This window comes from Diuraphis noxia, unplaced genomic scaffold (assembly GCF_037042655.1).
Source record: "Diuraphis noxia isolate RWA-SAM2 unplaced genomic scaffold, SU_Dnox_SAM2 contig0002, whole genome shotgun sequence".
Lineage (NCBI taxonomy): Eukaryota > Metazoa > Arthropoda > Insecta > Hemiptera > Aphididae > Diuraphis > Diuraphis noxia.
This window is the reverse complement of record NW_028301712.1, coordinates 31,948,146-31,969,351: the sequence shown is the minus strand read 5'-3', so window position 1 is coordinate 31,969,351 and position 21,206 is coordinate 31,948,146. Positions and strand designations below refer to the sequence as shown.

General features: G+C 27.5%; 3 protein-coding genes across 5 annotated transcripts; 1 reads left to right on the top strand and 2 right to left on the bottom strand.

Moving 5' to 3' along the window:
* Nucleotides 1–75: 75 nt before the first annotated feature.
* On the bottom strand, nucleotides 76–6,721 carry LOC107164825 (regulator of telomere elongation helicase 1 homolog). The gene is made up of 15 exons (XM_089219188.1): nucleotides 6,314–6,721; nucleotides 6,046–6,235; nucleotides 4,479–4,909; nucleotides 4,277–4,390; nucleotides 3,944–4,156; nucleotides 3,668–3,859; nucleotides 3,415–3,527; nucleotides 2,571–2,712; nucleotides 2,442–2,506; nucleotides 2,087–2,249; nucleotides 1,776–2,027; nucleotides 1,464–1,703; nucleotides 996–1,388; nucleotides 355–505; nucleotides 76–260 (listed from the first exon to the last, which is right to left on the bottom strand). The coding sequence occupies exons 1-15, from the start codon at nucleotides 6,413–6,415 to the stop codon at nucleotides 175–177; spliced, it is 2,847 nt and encodes a 948-aa protein (XP_089075314.1). The 5' UTR covers nucleotides 6,416–6,721; the 3' UTR covers nucleotides 76–174.
* A 3,563-nt stretch (nucleotides 6,722–10,284) lies between these two features.
* Nucleotides 10,285–16,418, bottom strand: LOC107164834 (putative protein phosphatase 2C T23F11.1). 3 transcript variants are annotated; one of them, XM_089219185.1, is made up of 7 exons: nucleotides 15,821–16,418; nucleotides 15,355–15,558; nucleotides 14,036–14,133; nucleotides 13,868–13,975; nucleotides 13,569–13,794; nucleotides 11,355–11,446; nucleotides 10,285–11,140 (listed from the first exon to the last, which is right to left on the bottom strand). In XM_089219185.1, the coding sequence occupies exons 2-7, from the start codon at nucleotides 15,539–15,541 to the stop codon at nucleotides 10,880–10,882; spliced, it is 972 nt and encodes a 323-aa protein (XP_089075311.1). In that variant the 5' UTR covers nucleotides 15,542–15,558; nucleotides 15,821–16,418; the 3' UTR covers nucleotides 10,285–10,879. The 3 variants fall into 3 exon arrangements, with proteins under 3 accessions (XP_089075311.1, XP_015368285.1, XP_089075312.1); XM_015512799.2 differs by lacking the exon at nucleotides 15,821–16,418 and adding an exon at nucleotides 15,672–15,813; XM_089219186.1 differs by lacking the exons at nucleotides 15,355–15,558; nucleotides 15,821–16,418 and adding an exon at nucleotides 15,230–15,320.
* Nucleotides 16,419–16,559: 141 nt separating this feature from the next.
* On the top strand, nucleotides 16,560–21,188 carry eIF3m (eukaryotic translation initiation factor 3 subunit m). The gene is made up of 6 exons (XM_015512798.2): nucleotides 16,560–16,790; nucleotides 18,426–18,703; nucleotides 18,783–19,001; nucleotides 19,093–19,358; nucleotides 20,682–20,825; nucleotides 20,893–21,188. The coding sequence occupies exons 1-6, from the start codon at nucleotides 16,746–16,748 to the stop codon at nucleotides 21,087–21,089; spliced, it is 1,149 nt and encodes a 382-aa protein (XP_015368284.1). The 5' UTR covers nucleotides 16,560–16,745; the 3' UTR covers nucleotides 21,090–21,188.
* Nucleotides 21,189–21,206: the final 18 nt, after the last annotated feature.

Below are 21,206 nucleotides of genomic sequence, written 5' to 3'. Positions count from 1 at the left end.
ACTAACTAAAATCAAATATAAATAAATAAATAAATATATAATATAATGTATCCTTTATTTTTTTATGTTTATGAATATAAAATTACAAAATTACAATGTATTACAATTTGTATAGATATAAAGTATCATACAATTTATTTAATTGGATTGATAAAAATAATGTGGTTTAATTTTCTACAAGTCAGGTTCTTCTTTCAATTGATTAAAATAATCTGATAATAATTGATTATTTGTATCTACATTCAAACAATCTTTTAAATCTGAAACATTTAAATTCAGCAGTATTAAGATCAATAATTAGTTAAGCATCTATTATGAATTTCAATTTTAGATTCATAAATACAATGTTTTTACCTAATAAAACACTTATTATCTTTTGATTCTTTTTTGGAAATAACTCGTCTAGACTTTTAATTAATTCAGCAACACTTTTTTCTACTATGTATTTTTTTAGAATAGTAACAAATTTTGTATATGTATTATTTTCATTAAGTACAGCTTTTACCTACACGTGACATAGAAAAAAATTAGGTAGATATATAATATATTTAATTAACATTTGGTTTAAAATAATTTCAATGCAATATCTGTTTTCTCACTCAAATGCACGTGCAACATAAATAAAATAATTTGAACTATAAGAGCTTTTCTTTTTTTTTTTTAATGATTTTTAAGTAATTAAAGTAAAATCTCTCAATACACAAATTATAGAGGGTAATATTTTTGAGGATCAACCTTCAAAATAAAAAATTATAAATTTAATAATGTTTAAATTGTTTTGAGACAATATTATTTATCCTGTTACCCTCAAAAATATTGTTCTTTATGATTTTTGCAATGGGATTTTAATCTAAAATTACTCAAAAAAATTTAAAAAAAAAAAAAAATGATTCTGCATAAAAAGTATTTAGTTTATGTTATGTTATGTTAAGACAGAGAGAAAAAAACCATGTGTTAACATCCTCTTAAAAATTAAAATTAAATGTAACACTTACTTTATTCATGAAATTAAGAATTTTACTTTTTGAGTCCACTATTGTTTTGGGATAATCAATAGTATTGGGAATTATCTTTAATTTACGTTTTTTAGCAAAAGGTTTTAAATCGTATGTTACATCAATTTTTAAAGGCTGACTTTCTGATATGGTGTTGATTATTGTATGCTCTTCAAAGTTATCAACAAACCCTAAAATGCTATTAGAGCTACTAGAGCTGATCAATGTATTTGTTTTTTCTGTTTTATCTTCATATTTACTACAATAACTTTTATAAAGTTTTACTGTATCGTCTTCCAATACTTTTCTTTTAACTGATTCAATCGATCTCAATACAGTAGCTTGAGCAGGCTCGTCAAATGAAGCATTTGAAAATAAAACAGCAGACGGCATCTATAATATTAACCACAGATTATAAAGTATTCTTCCATAGTTAAATATTATTTTTAAGTATAATGTAAAAATTACTATAGCACCAGTATTTTTGAAAAATTTCATATTTTCTTTATAAGCAATTGAAAACTGTTCATATATTTTTATATGAGGTTGTAACCAAGCAGAAAGCTGTGATTTAATATTAAAACCTGCATAACGTTCATCACAAAATATAATAGATCCCCAATCATCAATATGCCTTATCACACGCCCCATTGCTTGATTTACAGCCTTAATAGCTTCCAATTTGTACCATTCTTGACCAGATAAACACTAAAGCCAAAACAAAACTAACAAAAATATCACAAATATTAAGTAAATGATTAACTACTTTTAAATTTTTACCAGTGAATTTTCTTTTCTCATTTCATCCAAATATTCTTTTTTCATCACAACCCGCGGATCTTGGTAAGGAGGATATGGTAGTCCTAGTATAATTACAGCTCTAGCTTTCCAATCAGAAAAGTCAAGACCTTCAGACACTTTTCCTCTATAAACAGCTAACAATATAGCACCCTTATTTTCTTGAATGGCTTTATAATATTCTTCGATTACACTATTCAACACATCCTTATTTTTTGGTTCGACAAATATAGACTAAAATAAAATATTAATCACAAAACGCTTTTTTTTTTAATATCATATATTTATATTACTTTATTCTTAGTGATTGAAGCCCAAATATTGCAACCCTGCCAATGATTAACACACTGGTCTAAAAATGGATATGAAGGGAAAAAAACCAGAGTACCTCCAGGTATAATACGTGAAAAATTTACTAGAGTTTGACCCAAACTTATAAGAAAATCAGAATTATTCCTAAAACAAAAAAGTGTAATTTTATTATTTAAAATGTATCTTATTTTATACAATTTCTATTAGATGTCATCAACTGTGTAGGTAAAAATAAAATTTTAAATACATTCAATTCTTTTTAAAGCAAACTAAAATATCAAATTAAATTAAAAAGATTGATTTGGTATACTCTAATAAACAACAACTTTAATTTACCGGCTACTATAGTTGCATATAAGTGGTTTGTTACTTGGTCCAGATTTTATGACTGATACACAGACCTTAAATAAATAAACAAATATACAACCATTGTATAATTAAATAAATAATTATAGTTTAACTTACCTGACTATTTTTTATGACATGAGCATTTTGTAATTGTACTTTAACTGGAATCCCTATTTCAGAAATGGTTGCAGCTAAAGGAGACAATGTACCACTTGTAAGTATTATACAATGAACATTTCGATCCAGTAAGTCTCTCATCCTGTGGAAGTTAACTGTTAATTTAATATTCAAAAATAATATGAATATTTATTTAAAATAAGTATATTTTTGTACAGAGTTTCTTATGGAATTAATAATTTTTTTTTTTATTAGATAATAAGTAAGATATTTTTAGCAATTGGCTATCTATATCTACGGATGTAAAAATTAAAAAGTTTTAACATAATAACATAATAATATTTAATTTAAGTTAATGATACAATATTGATGATTACAATAATAATAAGTAACAATATTTACATAGGCGAAACTATGGGTCAGGCCATTAAGGCCATGGCCTGACCTAATACTAACTGGATAATATTATACTGACATAATAAAATTTAAAATTTAAATAAAAAAACTTATTTTATAATTAGAATTTTTTTCATAATTCTCATTTGGCCTGTGCTAATACAATTTTCTATTATAGTTTCGCCTATGAATATTTACTTATATAATATTTACATAATAATTATAATATAGTTAACGGAAACTAAGGTTTAACTGAGCATTACTAAAATTTATTTTTGAATACATGAATTAAAAATTATTTCTATAATAATATGTAATGCTGAGTCATTCAAATTGACTATAAAAAAAAGGTGAGGAATAAGGATTATGTAATGTTCTTATGCAACTGCCATTATTGTTTCACACAATATTATAAAGCCCTTCATAAACTAAAGAAGAAAATGCATACCCAAATCCAGGACTGAAGCACCAAAAATTTAAAGTTTTGCCTTTTTTGAGTTCTTTTAATTTAAGTGAATCATTCTTTGGTTTATATTTACTCTTCTCTAACTGTATGTATGTCTAAAAATAAATTTTTAAATCATTAGAAAATAAAAATCCCTCAGTAAACAATATTCTAAATGCAATAAATATATATTATCTAAAAAAAGAATAATAAAACAAATTTATACAATTATGATAGATTCAACAATACTTCTTACCCTAAAATATTTGTCTGTATTCTTAGGGTCTCCGTTAGTTCCTAAACTTTGCAAAACACATTCTAAAAATTGCTGAAATTTGTACAAACATGCTTCTTTAGCTTGATGAGGAGAATTGCTATTGGATGATGACATATATAATGTAACAGAATTTAAAAAAGTAATAAATTTAGACATGTTTGAAGGTGTTATCTAAAAAAAGGATTAAATAGGAATTTAGTAGTTGATAATAGTTACTTAATTACTTTTGCTTAAATATAAATAATAAATACTTACATCCGCGCCTTGAAGCAGTTTAAATACATAAGATCCTTCCATTTTCTTATCATTTGTACTACTTGAAAGCTCAATACCATCTATTACTTTTTCTATTTCTAAAAATAATGCTTTTAATACACATATATCATCATCAGAGAATTCTCTAGGCCTTAACTGTATTGGTTCTGTAGAAAATTCTGTATTTTTCTCATCATACAATTGTTTCATAATCTAATTGGATTATAAAATAAGCTATATTCTATTAAATAGTAGGTTTTCATTACAATTAATTTATCACCAGCTATAATGATTAAACGTATTAGTAATTTATAATAGAAAAATATAACATACATCAGTTACAGCATCAATGCAAAGAGCTATGTCAGTGCTGCTTATATCTACAGAACAAGATTCTTCACACATCTTTTCGACATTATGTCCTTCGTCAAGAATGATAACATCGTCCTAATAAAATGACAACAATTGACTTAAGTAAATTCTATGATATAATAATATTAATAATCTTTAACAAATAAAAGTAATGAATACCTACACTAAATTGGATGTCTTGGGCTTTTCTCGTTCTAGGATCAATAATATAATTATATGGAGTGAATAGTATATCCACATCTTTTTGTAGTTCTCTAGACCCATAATATGGACAACAATTAAATTTTTTCCCTTTATTAACTAAATCTTCAATGTCTGCAATTCCATTTTCTATAAATGCTTCCTGAGATTTAAGCTCAACATTATTGTAAAATTGGCATGTTCGAGTGCTGACCTTAGCACGGCATAATGCAATTTTTACAGAAGAAGTTGCTTCTTTCATAACTTCTGGATGAATACACAATTGGTCTCTTGAACCAATTATACCAATTTTCATATGTTTATAATTAGTTCGACGAAGTTCTTTCATCACTTGATTCAACTGAGTGTGAGTTCGTGAGCCGTAAATTATACGGGGCGGACGAATCACTCCATCTATAAAATAATCGTGGAAAAATATGGTTATTTAAATTTTAAAAACTGTACATTTGCTCTTCTGTATGTAAAGTGTTAAGTATACCACATCATTGAGTATGTCACTTTAATGCAGCGTTTCCCAACCTTTTTGCAATGGCGACCCATAAGTTTAATCTTAATTAGGTACGAGACCCCCCCTCTAAAAAAAGTATGCCGTAAATAAATAAGATTTTTTCTATAATCCATTTTATCATTGAGTTTTTTATAAAATACCGCGTTTTGTACCGCTCGTTGCTCAACAGCATATTATGGATTATAGACAAACGACTGAGACCGATCACATCGACTAGTCACTAGTCATTAGTACATTTACCGATAAAATAAAAAAATTCCATAATCGTAATAACTTTACGTCATTTATTCTACAATACTAGTTATTTATACTATTTATAAATTGACTAAAATAACTGTAATCGTAACCGCGAGTCGCGACCCATCAAAAAAATTTCACGAGCCATGGTTTGGGGAACGCTGCTTTAATGGATATATTCCAGAAACCAACCTCTAAATTGAGAATTACAGTATATTTACTCCCTCCCCCCCCCCCAGCAATGACACAAAAATAAAAATGAAATAAATTTGAAATTACATACACCTATACATACATTATTAAGCCGGCTAGTGTAGTGGCAACTATACCTGCAGTAATCAAATGGACAAGTAATTTATGTTTAAAGTGTTCCGACCACTGGTATATTTGTCAAGCATATTCATTAGTAATCATTAGCCTTCTTTGACTTGTGTTACATTTACAAACTATCATCAAGAAGGAAATTTAGTGAGCGACCATCAAATATTGGACAAGTACTCCAGTTAAGGGGATTCAGATTAAGCGGACACTACACATCCATTTGTTGTTTCTGTCATACAAGTGCATATCATACCAAATTTACACTCAGCAGATCACGTTTATCTCCGTTAGTTTAAAAATTAGAGTTAATCGACCTACCTATTATGAAACTTTATGTTAAGAACATAATCTGTGTTTGAATGTGGGTTTTTACAATAATATAATTTTACAGCAAATTATGTGTATTTAAAAAAGCGTATCGATGAGAGACTAAAATACCAAAACTAAAAACATTTAAGCTTACTCCAAGCACTGTTTGGATTCTTTTCAACACCAGCTGCTGTATTGATTGACAAAGTTAAACTATTCTCTGTTGGACACATTCGGTTTGCTTGAATTGCTGCTTTTTTGGCCAACAGCCAGGCTAACGATGAACATAGCAATGATAGCGTTTTTCCTGTTCCAGTAGGTGACTCCAGCACACCATTATGTCCCTGAAAATATGAAACTCAATATACACACACCAATCGAGTAGATGGAAAAAATTATGGTGCACTTTAATGACTACTTACGTTTTGCAAACATTCCAGAACCTTTTCGATGTATCGTTTCTGAACTTCGTAAGGTTCGTAGGGAAAGTCCACCAGCACTCCTTTGCATTCAAATGACGTCATTTTCTACTCGTATCTACGATTTAATACGTCATAGATGGTACTAGCACCCGAAAAAACTCGAAAATATATTTACAAAAGTGAAAAACATAAATGCATTGTGTTTAGTTATTATCATAAGTCTATGGATATTACGAACTAAAATAACGGTCGTGCGAAATGGCTTAAAAATGTAATCTTCTTCTGTACTTTTGTCTAACTTCTTAGTTCGGAATTGTTTAATATTCAGTAGTCGTTAATACGAAATACAATATACAAATTACAATGATAAATATTACTATAATTATTAATTATACATTACTATAAAAAAAAAATAGTACCTTATTTTACCTAAAATATACTTATTATTTAAAAATAATATTACATATTAGAATACTTGGAAATTTATCAACATCTGTGATTGGAAAATTATAGTTCTTTTTGTGCCATAAAAGCGCGGGATTTTCATAGATAAGACGATAATATATAAGACAGAATCCAGATTTATTTCTTATCTATTCTGTGGTTATATCACCAAAGCACCAATCATCATGCAGAACCAGAAATCAGAAAATTCTGTAGTGAAGGCACGAACTAATAAATTATGAATGATGGACGATCGTATAATTATAAAATCTTCTCTATTCTCTATAGTCTATTTCATGGGTCTTTGTGCTGGTAATGAACAATAATTAAAAGCTTTTAAAAACAATAACAAACACGAGGGTAAGATTACAGAGGTTTTAGATTTTTGGACTTTCAGCAAGAAATAATCCAAGAAAATGGACCTAAAAAAAAATTTCCTGGATTCAAAATATATTTAAAACTCGTCTCAGGGGAAGAAAATCTCGGGAAACACAAAGTTTACTTAGAATGGGCGTTGACACGGGCAATATAGGGCAGGGGTCGGCAACCTTTTAACTTACGCGAGTCATATTTTTATCATATTTTCATCAAGATATAAGGTCCACATTCTAAATTAAAATAAACGTCTTAAAAATACAATTTAATATATATATTATTAATTATTATTTATATATATATTTAAGTTTTTAATATATTAAAGATGAGAACAATAATTTTTTTGAGTTTCACATAACATGGTTGTCTTAATTAATTAATTTTGAATTTAATTTATTGATAGGGAAAATTTTAAATAAAAAAAATTAAAATAATATTACCTACTACTATTTAAAAAATTATATTTCTACGACAGAAAAAAATGGTAATGAATAATAAATTATTTGATTAATTAGTTTAATGTTGAAAAGTTTTTTTTAGATTTCACGTGGTAAATGGAGGAGGGGTAAGGCGCAATAGATATCCCGCTTCAGGGCTTCCACTGTTGCTGCCCAATGATTTTACTCCAAATGACGCCCCAGTGCAAAAGAGTATAAATATTAAAGTTTTACCTAGTGTGTTATGTAATTAAATTTTTCCTACTAATTCGTTTATATCTTCCATCAGATTGGATTTTGATTTTCTTAAAACTGCATTCATATTATGTTCGTTGCTAAATTTTGAACAATATAATTTATTTTTCCGAAATTAAAGTAGGTAGGTACCTACTAAAAATGTGTTCACAAATTTGAGTGCTACCTCACGAAATCAACAATAATTTCTTTAACAAAACTTAATTAATGAGTACTTTAAATCTATTTCAGAAAGACTTGTATAAAATATTTATAGATCATTAATTTCTTTAAAAATTTTTAAAAATATAGTTGTTTTGTAAATCTATGACTATTCCATCTTTAAATTAGATTTGACATCGTTATAGTCAACGTCAATAGAAAAAGAGTTTTGAAACAACCTTATTTTTTTCTCTTTTGGGTTAGTAAAAATGAATCAATTTTTTACTTCAACATATTTTCTATCTAAATGTCTATCTTATACTTTCAAGTATCTTTATAATGGCATTTTGTAATGAAATACTGAATGTTAAGTCATTAAATTTATGAAAATATATCACAATACAAAACACTGTGTTTCTTGGAACTGTATCGGATACAAGATATAAGTTGTATCAATGATAATGCCCAACTCTGAGGTTAGGTTAGGTTGCATTGGTTAGAAACAAGAAATTCGTCGAACTTCATAACCACCAGATTCTCAAGAGTAAATTGGTAATAAAATAAAATTGTATTTTTATCACTCTGGAATTCAAAATCATGATTTTAAGTACCTCGAGAAATGAGAAATATTTAATGAGTCATAGTAAAAAATGTTATGTAAGCTGCAGGTTGCTGACGACTGATATAGACCATTCAAATTGTATCTTGAAAACTTTTACTTCACATTTTAATAGTTTAATGTGATAGTGTTGGCTTAATGTTTTAGATTCTGAGCGGAGCGAGGAATGTATTGATTTTACCATGATGTGTATTTTTTTGGGGCAATAAAAGTGCTTTGATTTTTGACTTCAGTACCTCGTTCGATCAGAAAGTGAATCTATTTGGTACTTTGGTGGAGGGGGGTCAAAAGTAAAAAATTCTCAATTTTTTCCTGAATAATCGGGATAAATAAACTCAAAATTAAGGAGAAACGGGAAATTTTACGCACAATCAGTTTTCGACAAAATCAATTTTGGTTTTTGATGTAATTTTAAAATAATGACCATAGATAAATGAAATTCTCACCGAATGTTTATACAAATATATTCTATCCACCATGCAATTTTCGATCATTATTAGTTTTTTTTTTTAAATTAATATCGATAAAAATTTATTTGTTCGGTAGAAAAGCTTGAAAATTTAATACAAGACTCCTAATATATATTGTTACAATAACAGTTGAAAAATGAAATAAATACAGTCACAATTTTTTTTTATAAGCATTCAAATTTTGAACTTTGACAAAATATGTAAAAATTACGAAAATTCGCAAATTATTTTAAGCTAGAAATTCATAAAAAATTTTCTTTTAAATCTAAGATTTGAAAATTTAATACAAGATTCCTTACAAGTGTTTTAATCTTTATCATAAAAATAATCCACCAAAAATTCAAATTTTTACAACATTGGATTTTCACTAATTTCTCATTTAGTGATTTTCTTATTTTGGTGTAACTCTAAAACAAATGACCGCAGATACTTGAAATTTTCACATTTTCTATATTTGATAAGTTTTTCAAATTGTTATGAGCTCTATACTGACATTTTAATTTTTCAACTTGTTTAGTTATTTTTCTATTAATGTCAATAAAATTGTATTGGTTGGGTCAAAAAGCTTCAAAATTTAACATAAGGCTTCCAACATATTACTTCAATAGCAGTTGAAAAATATTAAAAATACATTAGCACAATTTTTTTTTACAAGCATTTAAAGTTAAATTTTTTCTAAATTCGTAAGAATTATAGCAATGTTCAACTTATCTTAGATAGAAATGCTTAAATTTTTTTATTATTAAATCTAAGATTTGAACATTTAATTCAAGATTCCTTATAAGTTTGTTTACTTTTATCAAAAAAAAATGTCCACCGGAAAGTCAAATATTTTAATAAGTATTTATATCTATAATAATATCCCAGACAGGCCAGACAGATAAACCGTCTCTGCTCAGAAATGTTTTTCGTGTACAATGATAGAATATCATTGGATTCAAATTTAATTCCATCCATTACAGTAACCCACTTGTAACCTACTGTATAGCACAGCGATATCCACTTTCCCGCTTTTTATTATTTATTTTAATTATTCATATTTTAAATTTGTTGATGTGTACGTGAAATATGGATATGAAACATTGTTAATGCTATCAATTTAGGAAACCATATTTTTATTTCAAATACTAGTAGTTAACTATAATGACATTTTTTTTTTTTAAGTTATATAACTCTTAAAACTATTAAAAAATATAATATTAATTGATATTACTCAATCATTTTAACAAATACAAGTTGTACTATTATTTTTATTAATATTCATTCACAAAAATTATAATACGGCCAGTCCTTTGGGTGCTAAAAACTAAACGTCTGATTGTACAAATATTTTGTTTAAAATTACATAACATTTTACGCACTATGTTTCGTATTAAAATATTTATGTATAATTTTGTTTCATTTTTTACTCATCCTCTAAATATTAACATCATCCTCTAAAGTACTGGATGGACTAGTGTGTTACATGAAAATGTTATTTACATCATTAGTGTTTCAATTATGTATTAGACATTAGTATATCATAGCATATTATATATATATAAAAAAAACTTATATAAATACAAAAATGACTTGGGATTTATAAAGGGCAATTATATTATTTTTTATCTACAAGAGACAATTATAAAAAGGAAAATAATTTTAAGTAAAATATAATATTATGACACAAAAAAATTTAAAATATTATCCCAGTGCTATTATGTACACAATTATTATTATTATTATTATTATTATTATTATTAATATTAATTTATTGCCAGAAAACAAATGATGTGTGAGAACCAAAGTAAAATAAAATATAAATAAAACAATGCTCAAGAAAATACTAGTGCTTGGATTGGGGACTTGATGATGGGGAGCTATTTGGGTTGTTTGATTCTGCAGCTGAAGGTTTAGAACATTGAACTTGTAATTCTTTCCAAGTACGCCCTTCTCCTAAGAAACAAACTATCACAACTGTCATATTGTCACATCCAAGACCTCCCATTTGACCATTAGGTGCTAGACACCTTGTCATTAAATCTTCACATATATCTTCAGGCTCCATGCCATTGCTGACACGGAAACGCACAAACTCAACAACTTCCTAGAAAAAAAAAAACCAATAACATATGAACATAGTATATTTCATATTATTGTATAGTATAATAGCTCATTTTTATTTAAATTTGTCATAAGTAGATGAAGAAATATTTGAATTAGATTCAAATCAAAATAACATAAAAATATTATATGTTATTTAATGATCATTATATGTATATTATTATTTATTATTTTAATTTCATTAAAATATGTCTTACTTCATTAGTCATTACGTCCCAAATGCCATCACATGCTAAGACAATGAATTCTAAGTCCTTTGTAACTGGTTTTACTTCAATGTCGGGCCAGGCTAGAAATTGCATTACATTAAATGTATCATGAATTCATTTCAAAAAAAAATGTTTACGTTATACAAATTACTAATGAATCTTCTTCTAATTATTATTTAAAGTACAAAATAATTCATTTACATTTCCACACTACTCTTATTAATAAATATTATTGACTTTAATTAAATTAAAGTATTTATTATTCAATATTTTTTTAATAAATTTAATTATTATAATGGTAAATTTTAAGGCTTTTAAATTATATTTGTAAAGTAACCTATAGCAAGTATCCTAGGTTACTCTGTAAAGTAACATATGTTATAAAATTCAAAACCAAATTTTTATATTTCGTTATTGTGTAATGGTTATTTTTTCCATCTATCAACTCAAATAAATTATTAACCTGATGTTAGTTGCGCTTACAAAATATTTACATTTAATATCTTCATCATTGATAAGGAAGTAACTTTTAGTACTTAACATTTTTTATTTTTTTTATTTAAATGAAATTAGAAATTATTAAAAATGTATGAAATGTTTTTTATGGTTTTATTTTTATTAGGAAAAACAATTTAAAATCTGTATATAATTTTTATAATAAGCAAATTTGGTATTTAAATAAAATAACATGAATAACAATAATAATATTTTGAGAAAGAAACCCATTGGTAACACCTCCTTTACTAATTTAATAGATCTCTGCACTATTTACGCATTAGTCTGCGCGGTGGGTTTTTTGGAAACGTGATTGTGGACATATGTGATATTAGAGTATTGTTATGCGTGCTTAAATTCTGGTGGAAACATTAGTACATTGTTTTGGTTAGTTTAGAGGTAGTTGTAATTTTTAAGGCATTGTGTAATGAAAAATTAGAAACATACCAGGGGGCATTGGTTAGTAACCATAGAGAAATTGATTGAAAAGTCTAGATTAGCCAGTGTTCTAGGGCTTTGCCGGATTGCTTCCCCAGATTGCTATTGCATAAGACCTGACTGGTCGTATGATTGACTTATATATAATAAGTTTGTTTTGTGGTGGTATTGTGTAGTTGATGAGGGGTTGGAAGAGATGAAGACTATAGTTCTCTGATTTTCTGTTCTCTTTTAAGTGGGGACCCCCATCTTATCTTTTTAATTATATGATTCTGTACTTGAACATTTTTATATATTTATTTTTTAAAGTTGAAAGACATCTGTAAAAAAAAATCTATACAAAAATACTTACCAACAATATAGTATCACAATAATGTACTTAGTAAGTATATATTTTTTTTATTGATCTTATAAACTCGGCAACTGTTTGGTTACAACATTTAGTAAGCATATTATCACTTTTGTTATAACGATAATTATCCCAATTCTTGTTATAATTACTAAATACGTTATGTTATAAATGCATATTTTTATTTTTACAAATATTCTGAATTTCAAAACGTGACTTTGACCTACTTGTATTCATGTAGCGAACTCGTGACAAAAAAAAAAAAAATTGAAAAATGTCAGTATTGAAAATATCAATGAAAAAAATTTTCATGTGTACTTAAGTTTACAGCTCTAAATAGTTCGGTAATTATTGTTTGTACATAGGTATACAATTTAAGAATAAATTCTAGATATAAAAAAAATGATAAAAATAGATTAGAAACAATTTGTATTTAAACCCAAGTAAATTAGTTTATAAAATAAAATGTAGACAAACTGACATGTTATAACATGAAATTCAATAGTTATATTTAATTGCATTTCGAATTTTTGAACATATTAATTTTATTTTGATTAACTATTCAACATAAAACAATGGATAAAAATAATCAATTCATACTGCTGGGTACTACATTGGATGAAAGCACAGTGAGCATCAATTGTCGCTATGGTATTTTTGAAGACTGAACCCAAAATTAGTAGATTTATTTCACATGAATGTATTTGTATAAAGGTTATTTACTAAAAGAAGACTTTAGGGAGGGGCCTGATAATTCACTCTTTTTCATGATAAAATAACTTGTTTTAGTTACATATTATTCCTTTTTGCTAGCTTTAGCATAGTAGGCATTGTCTTGAGTTTTTAAAAAGGTTAGAGGCACTATAGGGATTATGCATGTATTACATTATCTTCTGTTAGATCATTTGAATCAGACTTACCAATAACAATTTGTTCATCTAATTTTTTTTGGTCATTTTTTTTGAAAATATAATCTCCTAAAGCTCTAGATAGAGCTAAGTTGCCATTCACCCTGTTAAACATGACCCAACCACCAGCTGCTTCAATTCTTTTAGTTTCTAACTCATTGTTTGGCTTGTGGTCATATGAAAGTGGTTCAACTACACCACTTACAGATGCAATAGCTCTCGAATCTCCAACATTTGCCTAGATTTAAAAAGATAAATAAATGAGAAAAATAGAAATCAGATAAAATAAATATATGTATATTTTTCCTTACACAATACATTTTTTTGTCTTTTAATAAAACAACTACAGCAGTTGATCCAGCCAGCTCATCTTTTAAAACTTCATCTTCAGCCATAGCAGTGTCCATGTCCATGAAACCCTAAAAATAAAATAAATGATACTATAAACACATTTTAGAAAATTTAAAGCATAGTATTACCAGTTGTAAGGCATCAATAATTTTATTTTCTTCATACTCTGGCCTCTTGGTAATAAATTTATGTAAATGCTTCCCAGCATATTGTGCTATTCTTGCACCTAAATTAAAATATTAAATATAGCAATAAGAACAGAATAGTTAATTAAACAATTAATAATAATAATAATATATTAATAATTAATTAAATAGTTAACTTTAAAGTACTCATTTATTGATCATAACATAAATTAACAGTTATATAAAATAAAATTATGTCCTCATAAAAAAATTGACTTTAGGAGAAACTTATTTTAGAAGGAAAATAAATATAGTCTTAAGCTGTTAGAGTATAGATAATTTTAATAAAAGTAAAACTGCATAAAAAAAAACTATTAAGGTAGAAGTATTTTAAATTGTAAAACATTACTTATTTTATGCAATAAAACTTAATTTCAAAATTTCAACAACATAACTCATAATGAAATAAATAATAATCAAAACAACGATTAAACAAAACTATGATACCTTTCGTATTATTTAATTTATACAAATTTAACTTAATTAGCCATCTGTAAAACTAATAAAAAATAAAATAAATATTAGGTAGTAGAGATCCAACAAAAAAACATGTACACTTAATAAGAAACTTAAAAACAATACTTTGTTAAAAAGACACTGGCATAGGAGGAAAACCTATATTATCACATTCCTTATGGAATTTTATACAACCAATTTAAAGAATTAGTGGGGAGCTACAAAGTAAATAATGACTGGAGAGTAGGATAATTTTTTTATAAAGCCAGGTGGACATAAGCATCCAATTATTGAAAAGTAATCAAGAAAATTAAAATAGAAATATCTGTGGATGAAACAAAATTGACATAAGATATTAAAGTAGCGTAAAAAAAACTATGACAAACAAGTATTGTGGAAGATATTCACAAAATATAAATATAAAACTACAAGCAGACAAACTAGTGTATATTATGAGATTTGTTATAAATTTATAAGTCATTGATATATTATATATTATAATATATATTATATATTATAATATATATATATATATATATATTAATATACCATATTCCATAAGTAAATTGGGTATTTATTTTTACAATATACATTTAAAATACGATTGTTTTTCTAATTTTATAAGTTATTATTATTAACTATGATAATATATGTAACCCACTAAATATATTAATTATTGACCTTTTTCTAGATTTGTTAAAATGTGCATCGGTGTAATTTGAATCAAAAACTGGTGCAAAAGTTGTTTTTTTGACATAATATGACTGAGAATTTTGTAGTTGCTATTATCTTAAAATAATTATTACCGCCATGACCATCATATACTCCAAAAAATGCCGCACTAGGATCATCAGGAAGTGCTAGTATATGAGTGTGGGAGTCTTCCATGTTGATTCTCCATCCTTGCATAGAGCTGGAGCCAACTTTTAGATACTGGTTCTGACAGCTTTCTGTGTGCTTTGTAGTCACCGGTTCTGATAATGTCTGACCCATAGTTAATTTCTGATCAACTGTAAAACAATTAAAATATGTTTAAGGCTATGTAGTTGCATCACATCAGAATCAGGTAGAAGACAACCAACAATGTCACTCATACTACATAATGTGTATATGGTGGTGATACCTGATGACAGTCGCTGAATTAGACGTGCCATCGAGTAGTTGAACAACGCTTTGGGATTAATTTATTTTCGACTTTCCCACTACTTCACCAAAGGGATTAGCAGTGGGATAAAATCTGTTCGAGAACCAGTCTAAAAATGACCTACTTACATTTCTTTAATTTACGGTTCAACAAAAACGACTAATTGTGCATCTATTCTTCCATCTCATGGCGCATATCATCGGAATCGGATATATTATGTTTTATGATTGTCGTTCGATTTCGTTTCCAAGCAGACTCAGAAAAACTGTGCTCGACCGCGCACAGATACTATGATGACGATGTATATGATGATGACGATTGATGGAAAGACGTGAAGACGATATTTTAGTGCTGCACTACCAACGGTGATCAGCGGCGATATCGGTCATCGGATATTGTTCCATCGAAATTACAATGTAGTTTTTTGCTTTTTTATTTTTATTTTATTTTATTTACCCATTCAGTCATTCAGATAATAATATAATTTTCAAGTATTCAACTTTGGTCTTTACAACGCAAGAAAATGTACGGATGAAGTTGGGAACGCGGTTACGTGGTATGCGGTAATGCCGCGAATAGAGCAGACTTGTACAAGAAAAGGCTGAATGACTGAAACAAAATGCAACTTCGCAAGTTCACTAGTTCCCCTGTCGATTGGTGCCGAAGTTCGTATCGAATTTTGATTCAGAATCGAACGCAATAGATCAATATTTAAATATTTATATCACGACGTAAAACGAGGAATAACATTAATTTATATTAATTATAATATTTTAATAATATTATATTAATTTTATGATTATGGGAATGGGGAGGGGACGCACAGTCCATTTTGATAAAAATAATCTATAATTATCAGATTATTTAAAGTTGTCAATTAGTGTCCATCTACAGAACATCTCCTCTCGACCACCGCCGCGCCGTAGCATTGAGGTTAGGAAACGGATTTCGTTTCGCGATCAAAACACAACAGTTCAACTTCAACGCATCGCACCATCGCCGACGTAGTCCGACGTTTTGTGTACCCAATTAGTCCTTACTGTCCTAAACACGATGGCAGGTCCTCCGACGTTTATCGAACTCTCCCGCGAAGAACAGGTAAGCGAAACGATAATAAATAAATAGTTACTAAATAGGGAAATCGACATTCCGTGTAGGTACTCGATATTCTGTAACCCACCGAAGTGGTGTCAAAGAGAATATTTTATGGGTAGCTAAAATGAATAGGCTGCCCTCCACACACTTACGTCGGTCCAGACTTTCTGCAATTGGATTTGGGTTGTTCATATTCAAATGTTGCCTACCCTATAGACAATTTACGAATTATTTTATCATTTATGGCCTACGTACCACATTCGTGTCGATTTTCGTTTAGATTACGTTAGATTTGGTTTAAAAAGAATAGAATAATATGATGGACCCGACATAGACTCAAGAATTGAATATTAAGATATAACTGTACAACTAACAAAATGTAAAAAAGTATACAATTTTGTTACAACTACTAACCCCATAACCATTTTATAATCATCAATCACAACTAAACTATCCATGAATAATAATGTTAAACAATTGCAGGCTAATGACTTAGCTGTTGAACCCTTTATTCTCAATAAAAATAAAAATTAACATGATGAACCAGAAAAATGCTGCCAACAAATGTAAGAAGTTTATAGATGAGTGTAATCTATATTTTGATACACCAACAAGACACCATGGTCATTATGTCATAATATTGTATGATGTATTATATACATATCATTATTATATACTTGGTTTCTTCGTCAATAATTATTTTCTCCAAATCTTGACTTTTTTAAGCAAATATGAAAATTATACAATTTAATTTAAGATACTTAAAAAAAAAAAATGTAATCAATGTAACGTTTACCACTAATGGCCGTTGTCACCGATGTCTTTTGATCAATAAAAAAAATAAAAAAAAATTTTATCATGATTTTTATCATAATTCTTGTGGTGTGCCAGTTCTTCATTAGCTGCCTCACATTCTCAAGTATGTTTTATTAAAAAAATTTTGGAAAATTTAAACTTTATTGCTATAATATATTACATCAATGAATAGCAACAATCAATTTATAATATATTTGTATACATTATCTTGGTCCTCTTATTTTTAAGCCAGATTTAAGAATTTTTATTTTTGTATAGATTAAAGAAACTAATAGTTTTTGACATTGATGTAAAACTTACCTACCTATAAAATAGAAATATATATATCATCAATTACAATATTATAATTAATTTATATTTAAAACTAACTGAGCTGTTAAAAAAATACAGTAACATGTTTACTATACAATAACAACTGTTTGTTTTATACTTGAAGAAGCAGAACAATTTCTTATCAAACTAATAAAACTTTTGGTAATCATCCCATGATCCATAAATTTAACATCATGTAGAGACTTTCTTAACTTGTATATTGTTTCTTATGCCACCAAGCTGTCCATGAACTTTTCTCAGCTCTTACTTTTAATATGTCTGCAAGTATAAATTATGTATATAAAACAAAATGTATAGGCAAATACCATGGTAGGGACCAATGTGAGATTTTATACCTTAAATTTTTTTTGATTAAGAATATAAAATTATTAGATATGATTTTTCTGGTGAATATTGATTGCTATTGAATCTTCATATTATATTTAAATCAATTAAAATCAAAATATTTATACTTATAAGTCATAATATAATATGATATTTTGTTAACAGGCTTTAGAATTAAGGTCATATTTGCGCAGCATTGGTGCCACTTTACAAGAGAAGGCAACAGATAACATTGAAGAAGATATGAAAGAAATCATATCTAAATGTGATGCTTGTCTAAAAACAGACTTATCAGATGCTGATATTGAAAGCTTTTTATGTTCTATTGTATCAGTAATTATTGGAATTGGTTCCATGGATGTGGAAAGTAACCTTGTTACTGCATTCAGTCAGAAACTTTCTAAGTTTGAAGAAGAACGTTTTAGTAATACCATACTTAAAACGTAAGTTAAATATTACATAATAATGTTATGTGATTAAACGGATTTTTTTCATTATCATACTTTTTATTTTATTATTCAGTTTATGGCTATTGCATGGAACAGTTGACCCAAAACTACCTGCTCGTTTTCAATTATATTCAGACATAATAGATGTGGCAAAACGAAACAAACAGCTCTTATTGGTGTATGGAGGAATAGATAGCTTAAACAAATCACTTCTTTCCATTAGTCATTCCAAAAAACAAAAGCAGTCTCTTCTAAGACAGTTGCACAGTGCACTGATTGAAAATGGACACAGGTCAGACTTCCCTACTACTGGCTATTTGCATACGTGTTTTTTATTTATTTTAAAACTAAATTAATATATATGGTATACCTAACTTTTTTAGTGAATTGGCTGCAGAAGTTATGATTGAACTTCTTCGCAATTACACAGCTGATGATGGCAAACAGGCTAAAGATGATGCAAAGAGGTGTATTGTTTCAGCTATTGCTGATCCTAAGACTTTCTTATTTGAACCATTGTTGAGTTTGACTCCTGTTATATCTCTCCAAAACTCACCTTTGCACGAGCTCTTGGTTATATTTGTCTCTGGAAATCTTACCAACTATTTAGATTTCTACAAAGGCCACAAAGATTTAATAAAATCTTTAGGTATTACATTATTATATATATTATTATCTTACACTAGAAATGGGCAATCTTATGCTTTATTTTATTTTATATTTTTGATTGCGATTAAAAAAAATTGATTAAAATTTAAACACATTTGAGTGTATACTTAACTAACATTAAAAGTAATCTCAAAAACTAGATTGTGCTAATGGGCATTGATTTACATTACAACAGGCTTGTGTGGGCACAAATGGATGTTGCCTGATAAAAGCTGGTCACAATCTATGTTACTTCTTGTTAAATAGGGAGTACAAAAGTTTATAACAATTTTTTGTATACTGCGAGAAAACCCTGTATTTAAATAATTGGTACATATGATAATTTTGTACAGACAATTGTTTTATTAGTCTCATACAATAATAAACATATAACATAATCAAGTAGCTCAAAATAAAGTAGCAGTCATTATGTGTCCAAGTTGACGAATCCCACTTTGCAATGCTCAACTGAGTGTACAAAGTAGGGAAAAGTAGTAGTTTAGAATAGTTGTTTGTATGCGCAAAATAGTTAATTTCTCTTTTTTGTGGGAACCAATAATTGTTTCTTTACCTAGTTAAGAATGCTGGCAGTTATAGTATACTACATAATCCAATTTCTTCATAGATTATATTAACTTCATACCAAAACCAAATAAATATACTTATTACTTATGTAATACTATGCAAATTTAATATGTATATTTATACTATTTTGTAAATTAATGTATTTAATGTTAAAAATAGTTTTGTATCCCTAACATATTATACATCTAAATCAGCATTTCCCAACTCTTGTGTCGAAAAATATAATAATTCATAAGTATTAATACACTTATAATTTTGATTATAAGTGAAAATATTTTTAATGATTCTCTCACTCTGGATATGAGGCGTTTGTCAACCATTAGACTAAGGTGGAAACTTATGAGGGGTAACCAGTTCAAAATTAATCACTAGTACTAGATTTTTATATCTAACATAAACATAATATAATTGTATTGTAGTAATATCTTTTTTTCCATATCGACACATATCTTGGATGTTACATAAGTTTTCCTCACCTAAATAAACACAACATTTTAAATTATTTGCTAGTAATTTGCTGATATACAACTTTTTGTGTTAATATGATGAAATCCTAATGCCCTAATATTAACAAAATTATATTTATTAAATATAAATATAAGTACATATTAAGTATGCTAGAGCTAAATATGGGTTACGATTAGTAAGCCGTGATAAAAAAGGTTGGGAAATGCTGATCTAGGTTTTCAAATTTAAAAAATTAACTGGCAGCATCAAACTTATATTATTACATTTTTAGCATTAGATCATCAAGCAAATATACACAAGATGAAACTACTGACGGTTATGAGTTTGGCTGAGGACTCTAGCATCTTAACATTTGAAACAATACAACAACAAGTTCAAATAACCGCTGATCAAGTAGAACCATTTTTACTCGAACGTAAGATTACCTGAATTTATTTTTATTTCTAACTATATTGTTCATGTTGTTAATTTAATTTTTGTAGTTTTTGGTACAAAATTTGTGCGTGGCCGTATGGATCAAGCAGCGAAAAAAGTGAATATTTCAAGTACTATGTACAGAACATTCAGCAAACAGCGTTGGCAAATGTTGAGGAATTCGTTCTTCAGTTGGAGATCTTGTCTAAGTGTTATTGAAGAAGGAATGAAAACTGTTGTGTCAAATTCTCAAACAGCAATTTAAAAGAAATATTTGCATGGATAAGCCATGTCAATTAAATTGACATATTTATTAAAACATTTTTGGAATAAAGAAAGTTTACTTAGTAAAAACCATTGAAAATATTTGTGTTTCAGTCAC

What these genes read in the sequence shown, in the direction of transcription:
- LOC107164825 (XM_089219188.1), bottom strand. Translation starts at nt 6,415, where the DNA reads ATGACGTCATTTGAATGCAAAGGAGTGCTGGTGGACTTTCCCTACGAA. An exon ending in TTCTGGAATGTTTGCAAAAC is followed by an intron (nt 6,236 to 6,313) that starts GTAAGTAGTCAT and finishes TCATATTTTCAG; the next exon opens with GGACATAATGGTGTGCTGGA. An exon ending in TGAGAAAAGAAAATTCACTG is followed by an intron (nt 1,704 to 1,775) that starts GTAAAAATTTAA and finishes TTTTGGCTTTAG; the next exon opens with TGTTTATCTGGTCAAGAATG.
- eIF3m (XM_015512798.2), top strand. Translation starts at nt 16,746, where the DNA reads ATGGCAGGTCCTCCGACGTTTATCGAACTCTCCCGCGAAGAACAG. An exon ending in AACTCTCCCGCGAAGAACAG is followed by an intron (nt 16,791 to 18,425) that starts GTAAGCGAAACG and finishes TTTTGTTAACAG; the next exon opens with GCTTTAGAATTAAGGTCATA. An exon ending in AGAACCATTTTTACTCGAAC is followed by an intron (nt 20,826 to 20,892) that starts GTAAGATTACCT and finishes TAATTTTTGTAG; the next exon opens with TTTTTGGTACAAAATTTGTG.
- LOC107164834 (XM_015512799.2), bottom strand. Translation starts at nt 15,702, where the DNA reads ATGGCACGTCTAATTCAGCGACTGTCATCAG. An exon ending in AATTCAGCGACTGTCATCAG is followed by an intron (nt 15,559 to 15,671) that starts GTATCACCACCA and finishes ATTGTTTTACAG; the next exon opens with TTGATCAGAAATTAACTATG. An exon ending in AGTATATGATGGTCATGGCG is followed by an intron (nt 14,134 to 15,354) that starts GTAATAATTATT and finishes ATTTTAATTTAG; the next exon opens with GTGCAAGAATAGCACAATAT.